Source organism: Mus caroli, unplaced genomic scaffold (genome assembly GCF_978045245.1).
Source record: "Mus caroli unplaced genomic scaffold, Mus_caroli_1 scaffold_14, whole genome shotgun sequence".
NCBI lineage: Eukaryota > Metazoa > Chordata > Mammalia > Rodentia > Muridae > Mus > Mus caroli.
In genome coordinates, this window is record NW_028227269.1 from 115801142 (window position 1) to 115827671 (window position 26530).

General features: G+C 37.9%; 1 protein-coding gene across 1 annotated transcript in view; it reads right to left on the reverse strand.

Annotated features, from left to right (window-relative positions):
* Positions 1 to 10655: 10655 nt before the first annotated feature.
* The window catches only part of Sp4 (Sp4 transcription factor), a 70207-nt gene continuing 54332 nt past the window's right edge, over positions 10656 to 26530 (reverse strand). The window contains exon 6 of the mRNA XM_021178994.2: positions 10656 to 17405. Coding sequence (XP_021034653.1) covers positions 17158 to 17405 — 248 coding nt within the window. The 3' untranslated portion in view covers positions 10656 to 17157. The remainder of the gene's footprint in view (positions 17406 to 26530) is intronic.

A 26530-nucleotide genomic window follows, 5' to 3' on the forward strand; every position in this document is an offset into this window, starting at 1 on the left:
ATCAGCCACACTCCAGGGCAGGCCCAACTCCATGTCATTTCTGTGGTATTATTGTTGTATTTTGATTTGCTTGTGTGTGTGTTGTTTGTTTTTGTTTTTGTCTTATTGGTTTGTTTGTTTGTTTTGATCATCAGGGTTTTTTGGGGGGAGCATTCAGCAAGCACGAGCGTGAGTTGAGTAGGTAGAAAGATGAGGAAAATCTGAAAGGAGATGGAGGAGGGGAAAATGATCAAAAACATTGCATGAAAAAAAACTAAAATAAATACAAATAAAAAAATAATGGAGTGGACCTCAAGATCAGTGTTAAAGAAAATTTAGCAAAACTAAGGCATTTGAAGGAAATGTTATTGAAAACACTGGCAATTTTTTACAAAATAAGTGCCTAGGGCCCAGCAACAGAATTTCACATCATCCTCACAGTGACTCCAGAGATGGTTCCTGTATCACGTGGCAACTGAGGAAGCTGACACTTTGAGAAATCTAATACTTTCCTAAAGTAAGGTAGTTACAAGATAACTTCTTCAGAAAAGTAAAATCGCTAGTGAACACTCTGGGGAAGAGGTCAGATTTAAGCCTTCAGCACTAAAATTAGAAGCACATTGTGATTTCCAGTCTCAAATAAGATGAAGTAACTGAAATACAGCATCTGCTGTATGCTAATACATGAATTGTTCTCTGATGGCAACTGACCTGACTTCTTCTTCTCAAGGCTGATCGGGTATCTTAGAAGAGTAGAACCTGCCTAGAGCTCTGGAAAGGACCAGAAGACTCGGAGAAGAGCAAAGGGCAAGAAAGCAGAAGCAGAAAATAATCTAACATTGTGTCTACTTCCTGTCAGACAGGAAACTTTGCTTTCTGCTGCTGCTAACAGAAAACCCAACAGATGGTGGCCCACGGTAAAGATGTCTATATCCCACGAGAGCTCTGAATGTTAAGGATTTATTGGCAGCATGAGTCGAAGGCTGAGAGAGGAGAATGTGTTATTTTCAGTGGTCCCCAGTGACTTAGCAGTCACAGGGTCACAGTTGCTAAGTGGCAACTGTGCCTTTGTCATTTCACACAGGTGACAAGGCCCTGTCAGAAAACGGAAGGCCTTCTAGTCCTGTTGCTGCAGCTACCACAGAACACTACAAACTGGCTAGTTTGTAAAGAATAAAAATTGGTTTGTCTCAAGGTTCTAGGGATTGAAGTCAAGAGTATGATGCCAGCAAGGTAGGCATGCCCATAAGAACACTGGATGCATTTGAGCAGGAGCCTATTCCCTTATTTATTCAAGGGAATAAATCTGTGAGGTCACACCCTTGTGACCAAAGTACCTCTCAAGGGACGCACCTCTTAATACTGTGTCAATAAGAAATTTTACCTTGCTTGAAGAGAATATTCAAACAGTAGTAAGGAAACCCTTCATTTTCAGCAGTGAAAAAGAAAAGATAAAACTTCATGATTACATTCAAAAGGCTTCTTCTTATGTCATAGGGACTAGAATGAATTCTTGCAATGTTGCCATGGCTTTTAAAGCAAAGCTGGGCTCTGGATGCTCCACAGGCTATGCTCAGACAACAATCTCCATATGACAATTAAAAGACATGTTGTGAAGAAAAACACAGGGAGGGTGCTTCTTCAGAGGGTAACAAGGGAAAGTAAATAAATAGAGCCCAGTTATTCCCAACTACATCTTCAAGATACTGTCATTAGGTTTATATTTAATAGAGGACAAGAATTATGCACAATTAAGATGGTTCTAGCTGTACTTCATTAAGCCATCATTGTCTCTGCTTCAGTTCTTCAAGGTGTCAGACAAACTGTGCACTTGGTGATCTGTGCAACTTGCCTGTCCACAAGATTTGCTATTCCTGGAATGTGGTGTGAGTTAAGCAAAAAGGTGAAGGACAATGGTGTGTTTTGGTACCCTCAGCCAACATGCAGATGCAAAATGCTTGGAGAGATGCCAGGCTTTCCTCGTGCTCCTAATTCCCTTGTGGGCCAAGTCTGGAGCCAACTATATGCCTGTCTCATTTCAGTGACCAAATCCAAATACTGCATTTCCTCAGAGAAATGTGGCTTCCTTGGTATGGTGTTTGAATATGTTTGGCCCATGGGAAGTGCTACTATTAGTAAGTATGGCCTTGTTGGAAGAAGTATGTCACTGTGTAGGCAAGTTTTGAGGACCCCAAATGTTCAAACTACACCCAGTGCAGAAGAGACAGTCTCTTCTAACTGTAGCAGATTAAGATGCAAAATTCTTAGCTCTTTCTCCAGCACCATGTCTGTCTGCATATTGTCATGCTTCCTGCCATGATGATAGTAGACTGAACCTCTGAAACTGTAAGCCATCACCAATTAAATGTTGTTCTTTGTAAGAATTGCCTTGGTCATGGTATCTCTTCACAGCAATAAAACCATAAGACACCTGGGCTATTTAATTGAGACCCATCTCCAGCCTCCTCTTAAGGATGTCGTCACTAGAAGGTGCCTGAGCAGATTCTTGGCTCTTTCAATGAAGAAGAGGGAAGAGCTTCCATTGGTTGTCAACCAAGAAAAGTTTTCGTTTCAGATGTTCCTCATAGTACTTGACACTAACATGCTTTTCATGAATCATAGACAGTATTTCACTTATAACTACATATGGCTAACACTGAACAACGTTTATTTCAGAACCACTCTTGACTATGACTTTGGAAGGCAACAAAAACAGTGTGAACCCAAGAAATCCACATGAACTTGAGAAAAACGTAACATTTGTCTTAGAAGTAGGAAGACAGACACATTTGGCACTGCTGTTTAGGTTGTCAGTAGAGAGGTGTGGATGAGGGTGGAGCCAGACAGGTGCTGTGGGCCAAGTGAGGTGACAGGCAGTTTCCTGCCAGGAAAGCTAACTCCCTAGGAAGACCATTCCAAATGAAAGCACCACAGAAGTCCCCCTTTTCTCCCACTGCTAGTTTTGGCAGAATAATTTAAAAGATAATAAAAAGAGAAAGACTCAAACATCTTTTTAGACTATAAGCATGAACTTAGTAATTAAAGGGGGAAAAGTAACAGAAATCTGACAAGTTGTGGGTGAGACCAATATTGTAATATCTACAAAGAACACAGATGAGCAATCAGGCTGAAGAAGACACATAAAACACACCTAGGACTTGTCATGGTGTCTTCTGGCACCAGCGATGCTTTCAGCCTTACTTTCCTCTTAGTTTTATGGTTTACTTCCCATTAGTAGTAACTGAGCCCTGTGAAGGTAAAGATGTCAGCAGATACCAGAGTTTGACAGGCATACACAGGGAGTTCAGGTTCTTGTGTATCCAGCAGGCCATGGAGCTGGGATATTGCTGCAGCAAAAGCAAAGATGGTTCATTCAAAGAAGACACACTTCCAGCACAGAGATCCAGCAGTGCTACACAGACTGGGAAGGCAGAAATGTGGTGGTAAGGGGGTCCCAAGAGCAAGATGGCAAATCAGGAAGTGGGCAGCAGAAATTGGGCTGCATGAGTGGCCACTGAATTGAATAGGAAGAAGTCTCCTAAGCTGGGACTCTATAAACTTTACTCCTGGGAAACTCAGAGCAACTGGTGCTAGACTACACACAAGGCTGAGGAACTGTCCAGCAACTTGGCAGAACTTCTGCTTTCATCGCACTACAGACCTCCTATTTCTCCCGTTTTCCCTCTGATTTCTCCATTCTTATTCAACACAGATCTAGACAGCTTGGCTAGAGCAATATGATAAAAGAAGCAAATAATAGCAATATAAGTTGAGAAAAGAAGTTCAGTCCCCCTGTTTGAAGATGATATGAGCATATCTATAAAAGACTCAGGAGACTCAACGTAAACGTGGTAGAATAAAAATGAACACACAAAAGCCAGTAGCTTCCTCTAAAATAATAAAAATATGCCAAAGAAGAGAACAGAAAAACAGTTCCATTCACAATCACCCAGAAACAAATGAACAAAACCAAAGTCTCTTGGAATAAACTTAACCAAGGAAGTAAAATACCTCTACAGTGAAAACCTTGCTACACTCTATAGAGAAACTGGAGGAGGCACCAGGTGCTGATCGAACAAATCAATAATGGGGAAATGCCTCTGTTACAGAAAGATTTTATAGACTAATGCACATACCCCCATCAAAATTGCAACTCAATTTTTCACAGAACAGTAAAAAAGAAAAAAAAGTCTTAGAACTCATTTGGAAGAAGACCATAAAACCTTGGATAATCAAAACAAACTCAATGAGGGTAAAAATAAGGCAGGAGGTATCACCATGGTACCTCCTATTCCAGGTCATGTTACAGAGCCATAGTAATAAAACAGCATGGTACTGGCACAAAAATACATAGATCAATTGAAGAGAAAGAAAGATGCATGCATAAGGCCATATAACTATAGTCACCTGTCTTTTTACTAAGCCAATAATACTCACTCCAGAAAAGATAACAACACATCAAATCATGATGGGGAAACTGGATGTCTACATAAAGATGAACAAAAATAGGCCCTTATCTCTTATCTCACACAAATACCAACTTTACATTGGTCAAGGACATCGGTGTAAGTTCCAAAACTCTGAAACTGGTAGCTAGATGAAAAAGAAGGACACAAACCTAAAGATGATAGGTCGCTGAACAGACCACAGGATGTTCAAGACAAGGCCCAACAAAGCAACCTCATGAATTTAAAAGTTTTTTCACAGCAAAGGAAACAGTTAACCAAGTCAATGACAGTCTTCAGATGGGAGGAAATTGTTGCTAACTGTATGTCTGACAGAGGATTAGTGTCTAAAATTACAAACAAAGAACTCAAAAACAATAACAAAACCTGAAGGAAAAGAAAACAAGCAACCAAATTTTAAAAAGTCGGCTAGGAAACTAAACAGAGAATTCACAAAAGAATAAACAGAAATGGCCAATACATGGTTTGACGAGTGCTCAACATCCTTAGCTATAAGGAAATGCAAGTTGAAATTGCTTTGAGATTCTGTTTTCACCCATGCCAGATCCTGGAAAGGGTGTGTGAAGAGAAGCATCCTTCTTTACTGCTGGGTGTGCAGCCAGTATGGGAATCACTGTGGAGGTTTTGCAAAAGATTAAAAATATTACTACCATATGACCCAGCTTTACTACTCCTGGGCATATATTGCTGAAGGTCTCTGTATTGGATGTCTTTTTTTTTTTGTTTTGTGTTTTTTGTGTGTGCCAACTTAACACAAGCTGGAGTTATCACAGAGAAAGGAGTCTCAGCTGAGTAAATGCCTCCATGAGATCCAGCTGTAAGGCATTTTCTCAATTAGTGATCAAGTGGGGAGGGCCCATTGTGGGTGGTGTCATCCCTGGGTTGGTAGTCTTGGCTTCTATAAGAAAGCAAGCTGAGCAAGGCAGGGGAAGCAAGCCAGTAAGAAACATCCCTCCATGGCCTCTGCATCAGCTCCTGCTTCCTGCCCTGTGTGAGTTCCTGTCCTGACTTCCTTTGGTGATGAACAGCAATGTGGATATGTAAGCTGAATAAATCCTTTCCTCCACAACTTGCTTCTTTGTCATGATGTTTGTGCAGGAACAGAAACCCTAAGATAGTCTCCATATAGAGACACTGGCTTGTCCAACTTCACTGCTACTGTATTCATATTAGCACAGACATGGAACCAGAGTCCATCTCTGGAAATTCATGAATGCATAAAGAAATGTGAATATATATATATATATATATATATATATATTGTGTATATAATAGAATTTTGTTGAATAGTAAAGACAAATAAAACCTTCAGGAGAATAGGTGGACCTGGAAAATACATTAAGTCAGATAAGCTAGGGCCAGATAGACAAATGCTTTGTGTTTCCTCTCATTTATGAGGAATCTAGATTGTACTTTTTATATATTGTACTTATGCAGGCATGAGTATGTATAGAACCTAGAGAGGGACCCACAAGAGAAAAAAAGAGAGGCCTTAAGAGAGAGAAGTAGAGTGTGCAACAGAACACATAGAATTTGAAAGTACAAAGGAGGCTTTTGGAGGTGGAGGGCATACATGGGGCTGAGGAATGGGGAGATGGGAGAGAGCAGGAGATGATGGGGAAAGTGCCCAAAACTGTGTATGAAATTCATATATCAGTTACTGTTCTATTGTTGTGACAAAATACCATGACCAAGGAGCATATAGAAGGAAAGGTTTATTTGGGGCTTACAGTTCCAGAGGGACTGGAGTCCATCATTACTACTGCAGAGAACACTGCAGGAGGCGTACAGACCTGGTGCTAGAGCAGCAACCGAGAACTCACATCCAATCCACAACCCAGAAACAGAGGGCAGACTCTCTGAGAATAGCAAAAGTATTTAGACATCTCAAAGCTTGCCTCCAGTGATACCTCTCCCAAGCCCACACTTTATAATCCTTCTCAAACAGTTCCACCAACTGGAGACCATGTACTCAAATCACCACATACCATAAAGATCCCGTAGTTTTCTAAGCTAATTAAAATATATATAGTAATAAAGCAGTTAAGAGAAGACGGAAAGTAATAGACTTCTAAGGGAGGAAGGGCGCTGGAGCAGAGAGAGTTTAGCAGCTTAGGCATCAGGGGCCTATGCATGTGTCATGTATCTCATTACCATCTGAAATCTCCAGGGGTGTGCACTTTAGTGTAATAATGAACCATAGGACACCTTCAGATACTGTGAAATGTCAGTGGCCACCAATAAGTTTCCAGCCATACTCTGTCAGTTTCCTCCCATATGTTAGTTTTGACAGTTTTGTATCAGGCCTTCTGATCTCACTTCCTGTCCATTCTCCTAACACATAGACACCATGACCATGTCTTTTGTTTATTTTCTCATAACCTTCAGCATCTAGCGTGGATCCTCTAGCAACATTACTGCTCAAATATTTGCTCAATTGGATGGACATGGCACGCACCTTTAATCCAGCACGTGCCTTGGGAGGCAGAGGCAGGCAGATGTTGGTGAGTTTTATGCCAGCCTGGTCTATATAGTGAGTTCTAGGCAAACCAGTGAGACCCCACCTTAACAAACAAGTGTCTGCTAAACTGGAAGGGACACCTCAGACATACTCAGAAAGAAAGGAATTTGTGAAATCAGCAAAGTTCTGTTGGGACTCAGAGTCTCTGAAGGGAAAAGGGGCAAAAGTAATGTATAAAAATAGAAAACAAAATGTCAGAGGCCAAAGCAGCATTTCTGGAGGAAACCTAACTCCAGGAAAGGAATAAGAATAAACCATTCAAATAATGTTGAAGAGCAAAATTACAAGGAATGTTAATTATTCCAGAGTTCTCTTTGCGGTGGTATTAAACATCAACTTTCTATTTCTGTCCGTTACACCATGACTGGAGGCCAGACTAAGAAAAAGGACTGCAAGTCAGGTGCTGGGAAGGGTGAGGGGTAAGGGAGGATTTGTCATGGTGAAGGCACGGTGGCAGTTGATAGATAACATCTATCTTTACATTTGCTAGAGCAGAACGGTTTACAAAGTTCTATCCTACATGATGTGTTGTTTAGGGAAGCAGGATTGAAGAACACCTATGTAGTTTTTTCTGGCAAACCTTTCTTCTTTTATTTCCTTTGGCTGTGTACCCCACTTCCTTTTTAAAATTCACTCTGGTTATGTACATGGGACGCTTTCTTCATGAGCCAGTAAGCACTGCTTGCTTTTCTTCTTAAGTATGGATATTTCTAATATTCTGATGATAAATACAGGATACAGAATATTATATGGCACTGGAATATTTCCAACTTTCTGAGGATAAATATACTCTTATTAATGTCCCAAATCCCACCAACATAGAATCCCTCAGCAACCGCCAGAAACAATTTCTTGTTCATACAAAGAGCAATGCCCTCACATCCTGCTTGATACCTACTCAGAGTTGCTATGGATGGGGAATGTGGAAGTTAAGGCACTGTTTCCGCTATGGGACACGGTGAATATCAACACAGTCACCTCTGTAAACACTAGGCTTGTCCTGAGATGGACAAGATGACAGTCTTAACAGAAGAAATGAGGTTGATGGGCATAGAAAGATCATGAACAGAATTTAATGTAAATATAGTTCATGGGTCCTGCAGTGCATGTACCATCCCTGCTGTCCCCACCTCCATATTTTGGTATCTCTCAAATTGCTATATTATATCTGTGGTCTTCCAGGAGGCAAGTCTGTTGTCATTCTTCTCTTCCATCTATATGTCTGCAGTAGAGTTTGCTTGGATATAGCTAGTGAGAGGAAATATTGCAGACCCTGGTAAAGAATCCTGTGAACAGATGTATTAAGTATCAATGTTCTCAATGGCTCAGATGACACTGACTGGTAATTGGGCAATTGTGGCATATTAGTTATCTATTGTGGTGGAACAGATTACTCCCCTCCCCAAACATAGAGCTTTGAATGATATCCAGCAGCTCATTCTGGACTAAGAACCTGAGCTGTTGGATATTGGTCAAAGCAGTTATGACTGATATCCCTGGCCTGGGTCTCTGAGGTGACAGTCATCTTAACAGTGAACTGGGGTGGCCAATCCTCCCTGGGTTCACTTGGGAGGCTGCTATCCAGAGGTGCTACTTCCTCACCCCCAGGGCCTCTGATGCTATGTGATGGCATCAGGCCTCCCTGGAAGTGACCTATCAAACAGCTGAGAGAGGCCACAGTGATTTTGTATGACTGAGTCTCCAAGTGTCTGGTCTGTACACTTTCTTCCATGTATTAGAAGTAAGTCATTAAGTGCAGTCTACACTTATGAGAGAGTGATTAGTCTTCATCTACTAAACATTGGGATATGAACTAATATGGCAACTTAAAAACTACCTCTCAAGAATAGGCATGGGGGCATACAACTGTAATCTCAACACTTGAAAAGATAGGAGGATTGATTAGGAGTTCAAGGTCAAGTCTAGGCTACACAAAAATCTTAAAAAGTGGGGTGAGAGGGAGTGGCAGTGGGGGAGGGAAAAGTAAGCTGACATTCAAACCTGGTGTGGTGATGCATGTCTGTAGGCCCAAGCATTTGGGAGGGAGGTAGAGGCAAATGGCTCAGGCATCCAAATCTTCCTTAGCTATATATCAAGTTCAAGACCAGGCTACACTACAGAAGACCCTATCTCAAAAACAAAGCAAAGAAAATGATAAAAATCTAGTACCCAGACAAAACCGTGAATGGAAATTTTATCACTGGTATAAAGAAGCACTTTTATTTGTTCTTCAGTGTATGAGAGCAAGAAATGATGAAATGTGTAGCAAAGCTCTTCCATAAGTATAAATGAAAACTTTTAGGCAATAGAACATCAAGTTGCAGGATAAACTATGAGGCTCTCGGCTGTGTATAAAATAATTGATCATGACCTACATCCATAAATAGCAAAGGAAACTTTTGGAAGAAATTGATCTTGTTAGTCTATTAATGTTGCATTCATTAACCAGCTCTCTAATTTACCTTTTTAAATTGCTCAAGTCAATTTGTATCCTATACAAATTTTAAGGGAAATCTTTAGTCAACCCTAATGATTTTGAAGTGAAATGACTTCCGCCTATATTTTCACGTGTAAGCAAAATACTACCTAAAAGCATGGGTTTATCATAAATTCTTTTAGCAGTTAAATGGATATTTGGTGAACTGGGTTTTTTTTTTTTCCATTCAAATATTGAAAGCAAGGGCATAATAGGCAGAACTTAGTGCCACTTGGGATCATACTAGTTATTGAAATATTAAGAACATTCCACACCCCAGGAGGTAATAGACACTTCTAGTTCCCAACTCTTCTACTTCAACCCAGGATTTAGCAAGGAGGTGGAGCAAAGGAAGAGCTGTTACTCTGGGAACTTTCCTCTGTCACTGTGTACATCTCCTTTGCTAACTGGACTTTGTGCTTTGGGCCTCATTAAGTATCTTGATTGTCACCCTGGTCTTTGTTGGAGTTGCCATAATAAAAACTCCACAAATTAAGCAGCTTATCAACAACATGAATCTCTCAGTTCTTGGGGCTGGGAGACCCAAGGTAAAGACTTAGATTGTGTCAGGTGATGACTCAGTCTGGTTCACAGATGGCATCATCTCTGTGTACATTTACATGACAAACAAGGCCAACTGAGCTCTCTGGAGCCTTTCACAAGGGTGTCCCTGGAATGGTCACTTGTAAGATTTCCACTCTTGACACAATCTCCTTGAAGATTAAGTTCTAAAATTAATTCAGAAGTACCCCAAATATTCAAAACATAAATATAGTGAACTTTAATATATATATATATATATATATATATATATATATATATATATATATAATCTTTTAAGGGGAATAGACTAAACTTGGAATAAGGTAAAAAAAATTTAATCTGGATATGTAGAAGCTGAATTGTTGCTGCCTCTTAAGAAAGAAGCAATCATCACTTCACCTACTGGGTAAGAAAAATTAAAAGGCACAGCACAGACCTCTAAAACAAGCTGCATGGATTTCAGTTTCAGTCTGTGGCAATTCTCCAGCTTAAAAGAGAAAAATTACCAGAGTAGAGTTGTTTGGAGTTTCCTGAAAATCATACTTTGGGATTATTCTGAATGCTGGAATAAAGGCATTTTCTATTTTTCCTAAAAGACATAAACATTTAACTAACAAATCTAATCAAAATTCCATTAGAATAAAGTATATAAGCAGAAGTATTTATTTGTATTTATTTTCAAGGGGAAAGGATTCTTACCTCATAATGTTAATGCTTTCAAGAACTGCCAAGATCATAGATTCAAATAAGTTTAATTAATATTTAAAATTTACTTTTATCAGCAAGATAATTCTTTTCCTAAAAATACAGAAAAAAAAATGCCCAAGTCTGCAAAATGATTAACTCCAAGAAATCTGGTAGGTTTGCTTGTTTTTTTCACTTTTTCTTAAATACGTTTTGTTCACACGTGGGATGTAAAAGGAAAGTACTTCCAGTTACTTACAGAAGTTGTGGACCAATTTACATAGCCTTTTAATACCAACTGCCATCTACATTATGAAAAACAAGGACAAATAAACAACATGAACAACGAACACAACCACCACCTCAGGTTCTTTAGATAAACTAATATATGACCATCAAAATCAGTTTGATGTTTCAACAATATTTTCCTGTCCATGAAATTAGAAAGAATACAGTAACGCATAAACTTCATTCTTACAAAGCATCACTAGAGATATAACACTCCACCAAACATACACAAAGCAAAAGCTACTGTGAAGATATAATATGATTACTCTAAAGGTGTAACCTGGTTATTGAATTGTTATTTTTTTTCTTTTGTTAGCTTGTTTACTTTTATGGTATTTTCCTCAGTAGTGGTTTTTGAACTTGTGAGGTGATCAAATAATTAGAAATCATGATGCCATTTACATAGTACCACGAATTACTCATACCTTTAATTCCGGCATAAAATTATACAAGCTAGAAACAATTTTATCAGCAGAAAATATAACTTTATTATAGCTTCCACATCACAAAAATACTATAAATAAAATATTTATTAGACTGCATTTCATAGCAGGACAATAAATAACACATTTTAAATCAAGCCAACTACCTAGAAAGGTAGGATGCAAAGATGAACTGTTGCTTGAGGCACCTGTGCAGGTTTATCTCTTCGTGTCTCCCATCCCTTGCTGGTGTCTGATCACTGCAACCGGATGAGCTTTCTCAGCTGTCTTGAAACCTGGGCATCCTTACTTGCCCTGCTTTAGCTCTTCCCAGGAGGCACAATCTCGATGTGCTTTAGTATCTTCAGTCTTGTTCCCAGTGAGTCCTGCTACTCCAGAGGGAGAGGGTGTTATTGTGTAATTCTGAGGTACCATACCTCAAACTAGCTGAGCTTGACCAAAACATGCTTGAGATGGGAAATTCTCGTAGAGAGCCAGCTTTGCAATGTGATGAGCCTTCCATGCATTTCCATTAAGCTCTTTGGGAACTATTCAATGCCTCCTGCTGGGTCTGATGGTTTGTCTCTCCAGATCCCCATGTTGAAATCCAATTACCAACACAGCAGAGGAGGTGGGGCCTCTAAGAAGTGGTAAGATCATAAAAATGGTATCCTCTTGAAATGGTATTAGTATTCCAAGAAAAAAGGCTCTCAGAAAGCCATCTCATCCTCCTACTATGTGAAGGGAACATGTGTTGTCAAGGGACACTGAACTGTGACTTTGGGCTTATGCCTATTGTGTCTATAAGCCATCCAGCTTAAGCTGACACAGTTTCATGAATAAAGTAACCCTTTCTGGGTTAGCTACTGTGAATGCTCCTGCTTACCAGGTGCTGGGTGTACTTACTACAATGTCAACCACAACTGTGCAAATAAGGACACAATGCAGTAAGATTTAATAGTTCAGCAACAACTAAATCAGGAGGCAACTGAACACCGGCTCCATTTTTCCAAGTGCTATCACCATGGAAAGATAATTCTGCATTACCAACAGTCCTTTGTGCTCTTTCCTTTCCCCCTTCTTTCCTTGCTTCCTTCCACCTGAGATCTTGCTCAGGTATCTGAAAATAAATAATTTCACTGCAACCTGCAACTAAGAGAAGCAAAACCCGAGGCTATGCCAACCAGCAAATCTTAGAAAATGCCTTTAAAATCCTGCAACACAATTACATATTATGCACATCACAGCACAGACAACAATCAGAGGAATCAAAGAATTCCACATTTCTTACTGGCATCTGAAGTCTCAGTACCCCTATAACTTACACCTAAACTTTAAATATAGAAAAGCTGTATCTTATGTGAGTTTTCTGACTTCAAGGTCATCTTTAACAAGACACTGTCAACTACAGCTATTACAACAGTGGCTCTAACCACTGCGTTAGCTCCACACTAAATGGTTTCATGTCAGCAGTCTGATTGTGACTGATCCTACTTTACTTTTCAGTCTTTTTCATGTGGTTGAATCCCTAGCTTAGAAACCAGACCATTACTGGACTTAAAGTGAAAGTTTCAGGTTTTAAATTTCATTATCTTTTCATGCAGTGTCATCCTGATAAGTACATATGTTAATCTTTCAGGAAATTGAAACACATACGTGTTTTTAAGAAGGATTAAAAAGGAGAAATGTAATTGGTGCTCACTGGTAAAAGGAATAGTTAAAGAGGTAAGGTCGCCACCTCCCACTCCCTGCTCCAAGTTTATCTTTGGGGTAGCAACATGAGCTTTGGGCTTAAGAATAAGAACTCAGGGGAATAAGAATCAGGCATAGTTAAGCAATCCTGGTCATGATGGGTACCTTTACTTTTGACATGAAAGCTTTAGACAAAGTTGTTACTTGGTAGAGGAGCAAAAATGTTACTGCCTCTTGTTTTGATCACTGTTATGTATGTATAGTGATGTAACCATGCCCTTAGTCTGTGCTATACAAGCTATGTGCCCAGACAGTATACCACCCTACCTACTCCACGTTTAAATATTAGTTGGAAGCTTGTGGGCAGCTCACTTCCCTCTGTGCCTAACATCCGGCAGGTCTCCCCTACAGCTCTGCCGTCTCTGCACTCTTAGAAGTATGTCCATTCAAGTCATACTGTAATGGATTCTCGTTAGCAGTAAGGTTTTTGTGAGACATGCAAGTCTCTCCCAGAAGGACAATTCTTCCTTACAGACTTTTCCACAACTATGTGGCCTACACTGTTTCTAAGTGAACTTAAATATTATTGCTCTGAACTTAAATATTATTTTAATTTTGTTTTTCATTTTTAGACCATCTATTTCCTAACATTTATTGATTAAAATTATTTAAATAGTGTCTCTAAATCAAAATTTAATTTCCACAAATGCCTATAGCAATGGTCACAAATTAACATGCAATTTAAACTGGTGTTCTTTGGCGGTATTTTCAGAGGTTTGTTGATCAGATCTTAAAACCGGGATTAAGAAGAGTTGCCAAAACATGTTCTAGTGAGAGGTATTTAAATTTTCAGTGTTCACCGTGATGAGAAGGTTGGTAGTTTAAACACTTTATTGCTGCTCTATAGTATACATAATTAAATGAGGCATGTTCAACCCAAGGGGACTTTAATAGGTTACTTGCAATTGTTACTGCAGGCAACAACTTGTACATGATTTTATTTCCAAATCCACAAAAAACAAATTTTATACAAATCAGCACTGTAAAAATGTCAATTACAGCCCCAGAGGCTTTGCTGGCAGAATAATTGTCTAAATTCTAGAATATGGGAAAACAGGTTTTTTTTTTCTGGATTCATATTTTTTTTTCCATTTTCTTTTTTACAAAAAATTTACAAGTGAAATGTTACTACGAAACTTTTTATAAGGAATTTTTGCAAAACATTTACATTTTACCATCAACTATATCTGTTTTAAAATCATTATGTAGATTTAATACCCTATGCTGCACATCAATTTATGTGGGATGACAACTTAGTGACATGCATAAAAAAACACCACAAGGCATTAAAATGGAGACTTAAGTACAAATATTGTTGCAATAAAACAGTTATAAAATTGAAAAATAGGACCTAAACATCATGCTTATCTAAGTTTGACAAATTAAGTTTTTCTCCTAGATTACACACTTGTATTACTGCTCTCATGAGTGTGATAAATAATGACTTTTTAACATCAACTTCTAATGTAATCAGCAACACACACACAAACCTAACCAAAGGAAGTATACTGTAAGAGAAAACTATTCTAACACTGGAGTTCTACCATGGTAAATACAGAGCTTTGCACTGATAATTTTACAAAGAAAAGCTTCGTAATGGTGGCAAGGGGAGTGAGCAGTGAAATGCCCTTCACAAGACTGTACTGAGTATCTGTGCCCTACCACAGCTACATCCCACCGAATCAAACACAGGACAGTGAAACCTACAACTGCTGTCAGACAGAAAGGAAGGTGGACTCAGAATGGTATGCAGAACAGACTGCCAAAATAGGTCTGATTTCAGTGGTGAAATGTGCTTGCTGACAGGATATTTTATACGCTATAAGGTTATCCAGATTCAGTCTGATACATGTATAATAGACCTCATTGTTGATGAGGACAACTTGCACTTCTGATGAGCGTACATGGGTTGCATAAAACTGGATTGTGGGACAAGTGATGCAGAGCGCTCAAACTTGGTGCAAACAACAAAAAGTATCACTGGGAGAAAACATGATTAAAACATTAAGAAAGTCTCTTTGCATAAAAAAATTTATAGCACTGATTGTGTAGCATGATAGATAAAATATATTTGATGTTTCAGCTCCTAGATAATAAAATTAAAATTAACATTACCAAATGCTCTTCCGTACCAGACAAAACAACAAACTGATTCTGATGTTTTAAAGCCAGATCCATCAGCTGTTAAGAGTACATTAAATAAAATATACAAAACAATTTACAAAATCCAACTAAAATTTAAAGACTTTGTTACAAGTCTACAAAAGCTTTAAGAAACTTGAAATTTATAACCACAGTGTAAAAATTTTTTTCCTTTAATCTCAAAGCTTTTTTATACAAACCGAAAGCACAAAAGGCCTTCAGTTTTATATAACGCTACAAAGGGCTGGCCTAAAGTGTACATAGTGTAAACAGTGATCATTACAGTATTTCTCCTTCATCAAAAATACATGAAACATCACGATTTGGGAAGAGAATTCTCATGAGTAGTACTTTTCCTGAAATAATGAAGAATGCACAAGAAAACATATACCTATTATATTCAAACTAATGATGGTTAAAAAAGGAAGTAGGTAAAAACTTTAGTTTCCAAATGGTCTGTTTCAATAGTTATGATTCTGTGTAAATACGTTCTAAAAACATGAAGTGTCTTACTAATGTTTAATCTATTAGAATAATCCAATTGCTTTCCATATGAAACTTTTGGCCATCTTTCCTAATAAGACACTGCTCTCTAAGACCCTTGCACAAACAATGAAATATATTTTCAGTCAGTATTTGACTGAAAAGTATTCTGGTTTTCCAAAAATAATTTTGCTTCATAATATCATATCTATTATACATTTGTTAAGCTGTCTAGACCTTTAGGGAAAATTCTGTTGTTGGTATAACATAAAGATATCACTGTGATATATGTTACTAATTAGCCAAACACAGTACTAGAAATAAAGTAGGATTTGCCAATTTTTAGTAAAGGAAAAAAGGATTATAATGTAATTAAAAATAATTTCCTGCTGGCCTTGAAAATTATGATAATTCTTTCTTTGGCTACCAAAGCATAAAGAATCCTGCATATTGTCAACATAACTCATATTTACAGAATATGAAATTACATAGATCTATAATCTATGCAAGTATTTCCAATATGAACACTTAAAATGAAATTTTGCTATTGAACACAGGGTTAGGCACACAGTCAACCCTGACTTTAAAATATTGTTAAACTGCTTCGTCTTGCCTTTCTGAGGCTATCATCAATTCTGTCCTAACAAATTTTCCCCCAGCATTTTCCTAAGGTTTCAATCTAAAATTTAACCTAAGATTTAGCTCTAAGGTCCTCTTGTGTCTCCAAAATGGAGAAAATAATTGGGTTTCACTGATTGTCTGCACACACACTACTATAATGTAGTGTAATAAAGATCTGAGACACGGCTCAGATTACCATTTTGGAACAACATATCCTAATTCAACTTTTGAAGAATTTTTGATATTTAGAAAAGACGGCCAAAACTATTTTGAATAGATTTTTTTTCCAAAAACCAAGCTAAAGAAACAGTATTATCCCTATTGTCAGGTAACAATCTGTTTTCTGTGCTAGACAGTAGAAGAAATGTATGTATATTATTACTGACTAAAATTTTAACAAAGTTCTTCCAAACAGAGAAAGTCCAATTAAGGCCCAGCCTACAAATTAGTGTGGTCTGTCTCTTTAGACATGTCAACAACACAGGATGTTAAAGGAGGGAAGATTCTGTTTAAAGGTTATGTGATGTATTTCCAAAAAACGACAGCAACTTATACCATGGAAGAAATACTTTTCTGTTTCCAGTATATTGGTTTTCTTTTTCAATTTTTTAAAAAATCCAACACTTTCTGTGTTGAACCAAAATCCCTGGAATACTTAAAGATGCCAAGGATACAAACGTGATTTCCTACTCTGTAGTCCACTTGACCAGCCCATTTCCAGATTTTCAAAGGTGTGTAAACTTAAGTGCAGCACTAGAGGTCTTTGTTATAAATAACATTTCAGAATTCTTCCATGTTTGTTGAAACATTGGGAGTTGCTGGATTCGAATCTTGGGAAATGGCAGCAACCGTGACAATCCGTGGAGAGCCAAGCACCTCTGTAACAGATGAGTCCAGTTCTCCGGAGGTAACAATGGCAAGAGCTGTCCCACCTCCTTTCTTATTCTGGTGAGTTTTGACATGCTTGGATAGGTGATCACTCCGCATAAACCTTTTAGAACACTCTGGACATTCAAATCTCTTTTCACCTGTGAACATAAGAAGTAAATAAAATTATATACATTCTAATTAAATAAAATTTTAATTTTTAGTAATTTATCTTCCAAATATATTCTGCATTAATATGATATATACAGATATCCCTAGTTTAAATAGGTATATAATATTGTCTTCTTATTTCTATGATGGTAAGGGGTAAATCCTGAGCCTTGTTCATGGTAGGCAAGTCCTCTACCACTGAATTATCTCTAGCTTTCTGTTAAACAAACAAACAAACCAAAAACAAACAGCAAAAAACTATTAAGCAAACAATGTAGAAGAAAAACCACGTGGCTGAGAATAAAAGACCTTATTCATTTCTGCCATGAACTAAGGGGGTGGGGGTTGGGAGTGGGAGAGTTGGAGACTGGAACAAGTCAAGTAACAACCCTGAGCCTCAGTTTCCCCATTCATACAATAAAAGGATTTCTAACAAAAGAACTCTTGACAGTCTATACCAACTAACAAAGGGCAGTGGGTAAGGCCATGTGGACTCCACTTAAAGTTGATAGCTGGGTCTCACCTTTAAACTTGAGAGGCATGACATATTGTAGAAACTTTTTTAAGCTAAGACTCATTGTACTGCCTGCCTTAAATACTTGCATGTAATTAAAATGGTATAAAAGTGGATTGGGGAAAAAAATAAACTGCTTCAGCCTCAGAACTGGCTGGAGTCATGTTACAATATTGTCTTTTTTTTTTCCTTTTTAATCCTCACTCCTGCACTGAAGAACCTGTTGACTGATTGAGCTGGCTTGGTCAGATGGCACCTCAAAGTCAGGGTTCCAGTAAGTGGGGTACAGCGAAAGACACCGAGGGAATTGGAAGTGTGTGCAAAGGAAAGTAAATAAGATTTGGGCCAGTGGTGAATAAACCTTACAGGAGAACAAGTAATGGTAAAATGTGTTTTGTGTATGTGTTTACAGTTATGCTAAAGTCTAGAGAAGCAAAGGTAATTCTCATAGATGCTTTAGTGTTTAGACCCTGACTAGAGACAGTTTACACCCTAGACATGGGAGAGATTGGATTTGAGAAAAGCAGTCCTCCCCGACTATCCAGGGATGCTTCGGCTAAAGAGAAGGAAAATGCATGTAAGTTTTTTCAGAGCTCTCCTAGGGACAGGAGGAGGTTGGGAGATGTCCTGCCCCTTTTCTGGCTCCTACTGGAGGAATGCTTAGTTCTGGGTCTCTTAGGTAAGATATGTGGGTCCTTTTAGGATATCTAATTCTCTTCCCTCTCTGTCTATTATGTGTCCCTGGAGCACCAATCTGTCCATGTCCATCAAAACTGACTTTTATGTTATGTCTGTGTTTTCGTTTGTTTCGTTGTTTGAATGGTGTTCCGTGTTTCATGTTCAAAAGAAAAAAGCTAAAACTTTATCTGCTGGTTTTCACCCTTTGATTTAGTTTCAACTCATTTCAAAAAGAAAAAGAAAAAGAAAAGAAAAGAAAAGAAAAGAAAAGAAAAGAAAAGAAAAATTAAAAAGGAAAAAATAAGTAAAAAGAAGTCTCAATTGGCCTCTGGAGCCCTACACCTGTAGTTAGGAGTCTAGCACAGCTGGAGAAGACCTGCCAGGGGCTGAATGTTTGCAAGAGCTGATCTCAAGGGGCCAGCAGCTTCTCAAGTTCTATGATAAGGGAACTAATGGCTGGTTTTCCTACAAAAATCTCTTGACTGTGATTTGGGTCCAACAGGTAATAAGGTGTTCTTCTCTTGAAATTGCAGCTAGAAAAATTATAAGTAAATATATGACTCACTTCATTTTTATTTCTGACTGGTTTTAAAAGTATAAATATGTTCTGCATGTCATGGCTATAGATTACTGCTTATAAATTACTGGGTATGATTAAAAATTTGTAACATTGGTAACAAAAAAATGGCTTAAAACTGGTAACTCTTGGTTGGAGTAATTTAGAACTACAACTTGTGGCATGAGCCAACATAGGGAAACAAGTCTCTAAAGATACATCTAAATTGGGTGATATTTTATGTAATTCTTATCCTAGAAACAAGACTTATAAAAGATAGAATTTAAGGCAGTGTCTCTTTGGTGAGGTATTAGAGGCTGCACCATCATGCGTTCGTGTGCAGGAATTGACAGTCAAACTTTGTAGTATCCGGATGATTCACTTGGAGTTTTTGGAGAGCCTAGATTGTTTAGAGGCTGAGTTTTGCTTTCCAAACTTGTGGTTGTGCTCTGGTATTGCATGGGAAACTTGAAGACAGTGGTGAAACTGCCAGTGTTTCATTGGCTGCAGTTGGTAGTTTGATCATAGGCTCAGGCAGGATTCTAACTCACACACATTTGTAATTAAAAAAAAAAAAAATCTGGCAGGTGGAGATTGTTACAGGGTTTGTGAAGAGTTTATGAGGCTATGGAACTTGTGGGGGCATAGAAAGCCTAGCTTGCCTACTCCAGCTGCCATTTCAGGAAATGCATATAGAATTATTATGTTTTTATACTGTTCCATTGCATCCTGATGGCTGTTAAAGGTTTGCATTTAGTGTCCCTATTTGTAATTTTAAAGAACCCATGAAGACATATTATTGTAAAGTTCTGCCTTAAGGAATGGCTAATAGCCCTACTTTATGTCAAAAATTTGTTGCTGCTTCAATACAAGAGGTTAGGGCCTTGTATCCTTCTGTGTATATTATTCATTATATGGATGGTATTTTATTAGCTGATCCTTCTGAGGGTAGTTTTACTACAGGCCATTGCTCTTACACAAGGTTTAAAATCTTGGGGACTAGTTGTTGCTCCAGAAAAAATTCAGAGACAATACCCTTTCAATATTTGGGACATCAGTTACACCCTAAACAAATTGTAGCACAGAAAATTCAAATAAGAAAAGGTAATTTACTTACTCTAAATGATTTTCAAAAGTTGCTAGGAGATATTAATTGGCTGAGAACTCATCTTAAGCTTACTACAGGAGAAATTAAACCTCTATTTGATATCCTCAAGGGGGATGCAAATCCTAATTCCCCTTGACAATTAACTGATGAAGCACGAGTAGCTTTGCAGAAAGTGGAGGAAGCTATTAGCCAACAACAGATACATTATATAGATTATGATCAATTGTTGGCTGCTTGCACCATTCCTACAACTCACAGGCCCACAGCATTCTTTGCAAAAGGGACCATTAATGTGGATCCATTTTTCTTTGTCTCCAAAGAAAGTTTTAACGCCTTAATATGAAGCTGTTGCTATGTTAATACAGAACTGTAGGTAGAATCACGGAAAAAAAATTTGGGAAAGAACCTGATGAAATATTTTTCCTTATTCCAAACAGCAGTTAAACTGGTTATTGCAAAATACTGATATTTGACTTATTGCATATGAAAACTTTTCAGGGAAAATTGATAAACATTATCTAAAAGACAAGTTGTTACAATTTGCCTCTATGCATGCTTTTGTATTTCCTGTAAATTTACACATGCGGCACATAGAAAATGCACTTACTATATTTACAGATGGCTCATATAAAGGAAAGGCAGCATATGTAATTTGATCACATGTTCATTCCCTTTGAGTTTCCCCCCATCAGCACAAATAATTGAATTAGGTGCTGTAGCCACTGTTTTTGAAATGCTGAAAAATCAAGCTTTCAATGTGTATACTGATACAGCCAATATATAGCTCATGGTTTACAACTACTTGAAACTATTCCTTTTTTAGATACTGCTAATTCTCAAATTTTGCAATTATTTATGCAAATACAACTCAATTTAAGAGAATGTACAGTTCTCTATTTTATAGGACATTTAAAAGCTCATACTGGATTGCCTGGCAATGCCACAGCAGAGTTGTATACCAGGAAGGTTATAGGCCTTACACAGGAATAATTAGCCAAACAATCTCAATCTTTACATCATCAAAATAGTAATAGCTTGATACAACAACTTGGTATTTCTATAAAATGTGTATGTCAAATTGTAAAGACTTGTCCTGAATGTCCTCAATTTCTACCTGTATCATATAAAGGTGTTAACTCTTGAGGGCTTATATATAATCAATTATGGCAAATGGATGTTACTCATATTTCTGATTTTGGAAAATTAAAATATGTACATGTGACTGTTGACACCTTTTTAGACTTTCTAGTTGCAACTGCTTTAACAGGAGAAGCAACTAAAAACATAATTAGTGATTGCCTACGTTGTGTTTCTATACTGGGTGATCCAAATCAGATTAAAACAGATAATGGAACTGGTTATTGCAGGCATGTATTTGAGGCTTTCTGTTGACAATTTAATATTACCCATATTACTGGGATTCCTTATAATCCTCAAGGACAAGGTATTGAGAAATGGATATTGTGGAACTTTAAAATAATATCTTCATAAAATAAAAAAGGGGGAGTTATATTCCCATATACCACAAATTTATTTAAATCATATTCTTTTTTTATAATTTTTAAAATTTGGATGCCAAGGAACTCTCTGAGTGCCTATGGCACCCTACAACCAGGCATATTTATGGCCTAGGTGAAATGGAAGGATCCACATAGTTGCACATGGCATGATCCTGATCAGATATTTAATATGGGGAAGAGGGCATGTTTATGATTTTTTTTTCCCAGGATACTAGAGGAGTGTGCTAGCTGCCAGAGTGATTGGTGAGACATGCTGATGCTGGGACAAAATGATGCTGATCTGTGAGCTTGCTCAGTGTCCTGACAATGGTGACTGAAAAGCTGTTTTGAACATATGGTCCTGACCCACCTTTGCTTGTCTATGTCCCAGACTGAACAAGCTGCCTCACTTCAAGCTTTTAGACCTTGTGGGAAAAAGACCATGGAGAATATGGAGTGGACACTGCCTTCAAAAAATTAAATCAAAGCCGGGCGGTGGTGGCACATGCCTTTAATCCCAGCACTTGGGAGGCAGAGGCAGGTGAATTTCTGAGTTTGAAGCCAGCCTGGTCTACAAAGTGAGTTCCAGGACAGCCAGGACTATACAGAGAAACCCTGTCTCAAAAAAAAAAAAATAATAATCAGAGAAATTATAATGACTTTTCTATTTCCTTTAATGTGACCAGTTTTTCTGACTGGTCTAGAAATCAATCCAATATTGGAAATAAGAGTCTTCATTTGGAAGGCTGGTTCTTGACATTTTCAGAGATATATTTGGAAGTTAGCAGAAGTTCTTTATGAAGATATGTTAGCAATAGATAAAATTGGGACAGGATCTGGATTTCAAACAAGTGTTAGTGCATGTGTTAATTAAGGCTCCTAATCGTTTATTAATTGGTCATGTTAAAAGTTATTTTTGTATCTTCTACAGCATTTAATGTAAGTTGTACTGATTGTACTCTTTCCAGTTATATTAACGTGTTGAAATCTGACATGTCTGTCTATTATGGTGGTCTATCAATCAGTTTTTGTTTTATTGTCTGTGAGTATTACAGGACCTTGGTATTCTGAGAAAAGCTTGCAGGTACTGGAAGAAGTGAGTCAGGCTTTAAGTAGAAGCAAGAGGGTAGTGGGCTGGATTATTGCCAGTATAGCAGCTTTAATTACATTAATAGCTGGCACCACTGCTTCTGCAATTGCTTTGACACAAGAAGTTAAGACAGCTACTTTTGTTAAGCATTTAGCAAAAAATGTTACTAATGTTCTGAGTATTCAAGAGGATTTAGATAGTCATCTAGAACAACAGATTGATGTTCTTTATGATACTATTCAATTACTGGAGAGCAGATTCAGAGTCTAAAAGCAAGGAGCTACCTTGAGTGCCATGCCAAATACCAATGGCTTTGTGTTACTTCTAAGTTTATAATTACAGTCACTATAGTTGGGGAAAAGTTCAAAGATACTTGCAGGGTATTTGGCATAATTCCAATACCTCTCTGGATGTTTTAACTTTGCATACTGAGTTTATAAATTTAAAGAATGCTGCTCTGCTGAGCTTTGATGCTGCAGATATTGCTGATAAAATTATTCATGGCCTGAGGTCAGTATTCCCATCTTGGTCGAGCTTCAAGGATGGCATATATGGCTTGATCATGCTAGCCCTTCTTGTCCTGGGAATACTTTCATTCCTGTCCATCGTGTTAAAAGCTTGCCTTTAACAACATCAACATGTTGGAGGCCAAAGAACATGGCTTGAAACTAAAGATGAACCCCAAAACAGAGTTATTAATTTTAACAGGCTGACAGCCAAGAACAGGTAAGTTCTGCACAGAGCATTACCAACCTAAAACATTGATAATGCTAATTCCACAACGTGTATAAGGAAGGCATTCTTATCAGAACTCCGAAGATAGGCACAGTCTTGTTTATGAAATAAAAAAGGAGGAGATGTGGAGAGGGGGGCACTTGGCAGGAACCTGATATTGGCCAAGGACAAGGAAATAGGATTCAGGCAGGAATCAGACATTAGGCCATGACAAGAAAGCAAGCTCAGGCAGGAATCTAATTTTAGGCTAGAACAGGGAAGTAAGTTCAGGTAGGAATCTTAATCTTAGGGTGGAACAAAAGAAGTAGGCTTCAGGCAAGAATCTGATTTTGGGCTTGGACAAGGAAGTGGACTTGGTCATTCTGGCAAGCCCTAGGAAACAACTGTCATGGGAGTAATCACAGGACTTTGCTTACTGCCTTGCTTGTTCCTCATTGTACTGCCTGCCTTAAATACCTGCATGTAATTAAAATGTATAAAAGTGGATTGGGGAAAAAAAAAATAAGCCTGCCTCAGCCCCAGAACTACAATGTTGTCTAATTGCCTTTTTTCTTTTAAATCCCCACTCCTGCCCTTGAGAACCTGTTGACTGACTGAACGGGTTTGGTCATTAAGTAAAAAGAAAAAAAAATCTTTTCTTCTGGAGTAATGGGATAGAACACATAAGCCCTGGTTGACTGTTCTATCCTGTGTACAAATGCTAACACTATGAGCTTTAGTCCTTCTTTCTACAACTGTCATGTCAGTGAAATGGGGGTTTTCTGGTGAAACTCAGATAATATGCAGATTCATTCAGTAAAATTTTTTTAACCAAGAGAAAATCTATAATTTCAAAATTTTCTACATCAGATATTCCCCCCTTTTACATTGAATGGATTTACAATACTAAATTTTTCTTTTACAGTCTATACAAATGCATTGGACATAATTCTGAGAGGCATTAAAAATACAAACAGCAATAAAGGAGTCTGAATATTATGAATGCTGATTCTAAGTGAGTATGGAAATTAAACACATCTGAGAAACAGTCTTGAAGTAATTTACCTTCTTTTTTAATCATAAAAGAAAAAGCTTTCAAGTGTACAACCTTTAAGCTAGAGAAACCCTGAAAACCTTGTTTTATATGTTTAGTTTATAACTGACTAACCTAAGGCTCATAAACTCATTAGTTTGCCTGGAAATCACAGAACATACAGCATGGGCTTTTTATGTTACACCACAGGCCACCATTATTTCATAGCCACCATGTCTGATTTATAGACCGGGGGTGATGACTTGAGACATGGGAGTCTTCTATACATACATAGCTAGAGATAAATCTACACAGTGACAGTCTAGCAAATACTTATTAATCACAACATTCATGAGCTCATTCACTTCCGAACACGTTTCTGTAGACTCTCTGTGCAAGACAATATCTGACTTTAAATTTTACTCTCAAATTAATGGCCACCATTCAGATCTATCACCCCAGTAAGTAATCCAGATATTCTAGCCTATAGCCACTTTGTGACAAATGGCACACAGGAAACAGTGGTGACATGTTCAGTGTGGATTTTCCCAGCCTGTCTACTCATCCATTTGGTTACTGAAGTAGACTTTCAAAAAAAAAAAAAAAAGAGTCCTTTTAGCTCAATGACCAAAGTGTTTTCTGCTATATTGGGTAATATTGTGAACTTTACTTCAAGGATGTAAAGAATGATTATATTAACTACAGATCATACAATTTTATTGTTAAAATTATTTTAACTCTTCCATAAAGCCTGGGCTGCCAAAATTCATGATTACCTTTTCTGAATAAAGAATCTAATTAACAAATCAGTTGATACTGGCTAATGTCACAGACAACATGGCCCTGTAAGGACTGCATGTCCCAATTCCTGGAAGTTACACATATGTCAGAGGGTAATGGGGTTTCATACCCGTAACTAAGTAGGTTATGGAATTTGATACAGATGAATTATTCTCAACTGTCAAAGAGACATATCTGTATCTAGAGTTGGAGAGATTAGAAGTGTGATAGGGACCAACCAAAGTTTTGAGAGAGTGTCCTAGAACACATGGGAGAGGAAAAAAAAAAACAAAAAAAACAACCAACCAACCAAGCAAACAAACAAACAAAGCAGACACCTTGGAAGACCAAACACTTGCCAGGGAAGTAAGAACCCAATATAACACCGAGGCGAAACTCGCTGACTGCAATGGGCTTAGAAGTAGGTTGTTTCCCAGAGCTTTAAGGAGGGCAGCTCTAAGCACACCATAACCCAGGAGGGCTTCTGACCTAAAGGAGCTAAAGGATAACTGTGCTCTTTTAAGCTGCTAAACTTGTGTTTTCTTTTCCAGTTCTGTTTTATGAACTTTTATAAAAATGAACAGAGAATCTTGCCAAATACTTACTGTATTATTTAAGCTACTGTCATTTTCTTCTTTCATTATTAATTTGGTAAATTACATTGCCTGAATGACTTTCAAATGTTCAGGCTTTCAAGCCTAGAATAAACTTCTTAGATCCAGGCCCAAGGTGTTCTTTCTTGGAAGTTTTTAACAAGATTCAATTTCTTTAATGAACAGGACTTTTCATGTTGTGTATTTTTGGTGGTATTTCCGAGAAGCTACACTCAGGGCGTCAGTGTGCTACATCAAAGCTCTTTCACTAGGCTCCATCCCAAGTCCTATCTGCCTCTCCTTGAGCACATATTGGTTCTGGTGCCTTTCTGAACATCATTTGGATCATGCATTTAAGGTCTACATAGTCTTTAGTGGTATGCATATAGTTTCTTGGTAAGTGTGACTGGGGAATTTAGATGTTTTACCTTTCCAGCAAATCAGATTTTGGATTGAGTGGTCTGGGTACTATCAGCTCAGGGTAGAACACTTACCTAGCATGTGTGCAACCTTGAGTTCCACCCCTGACAGCACAAAAACCAAGCCCACC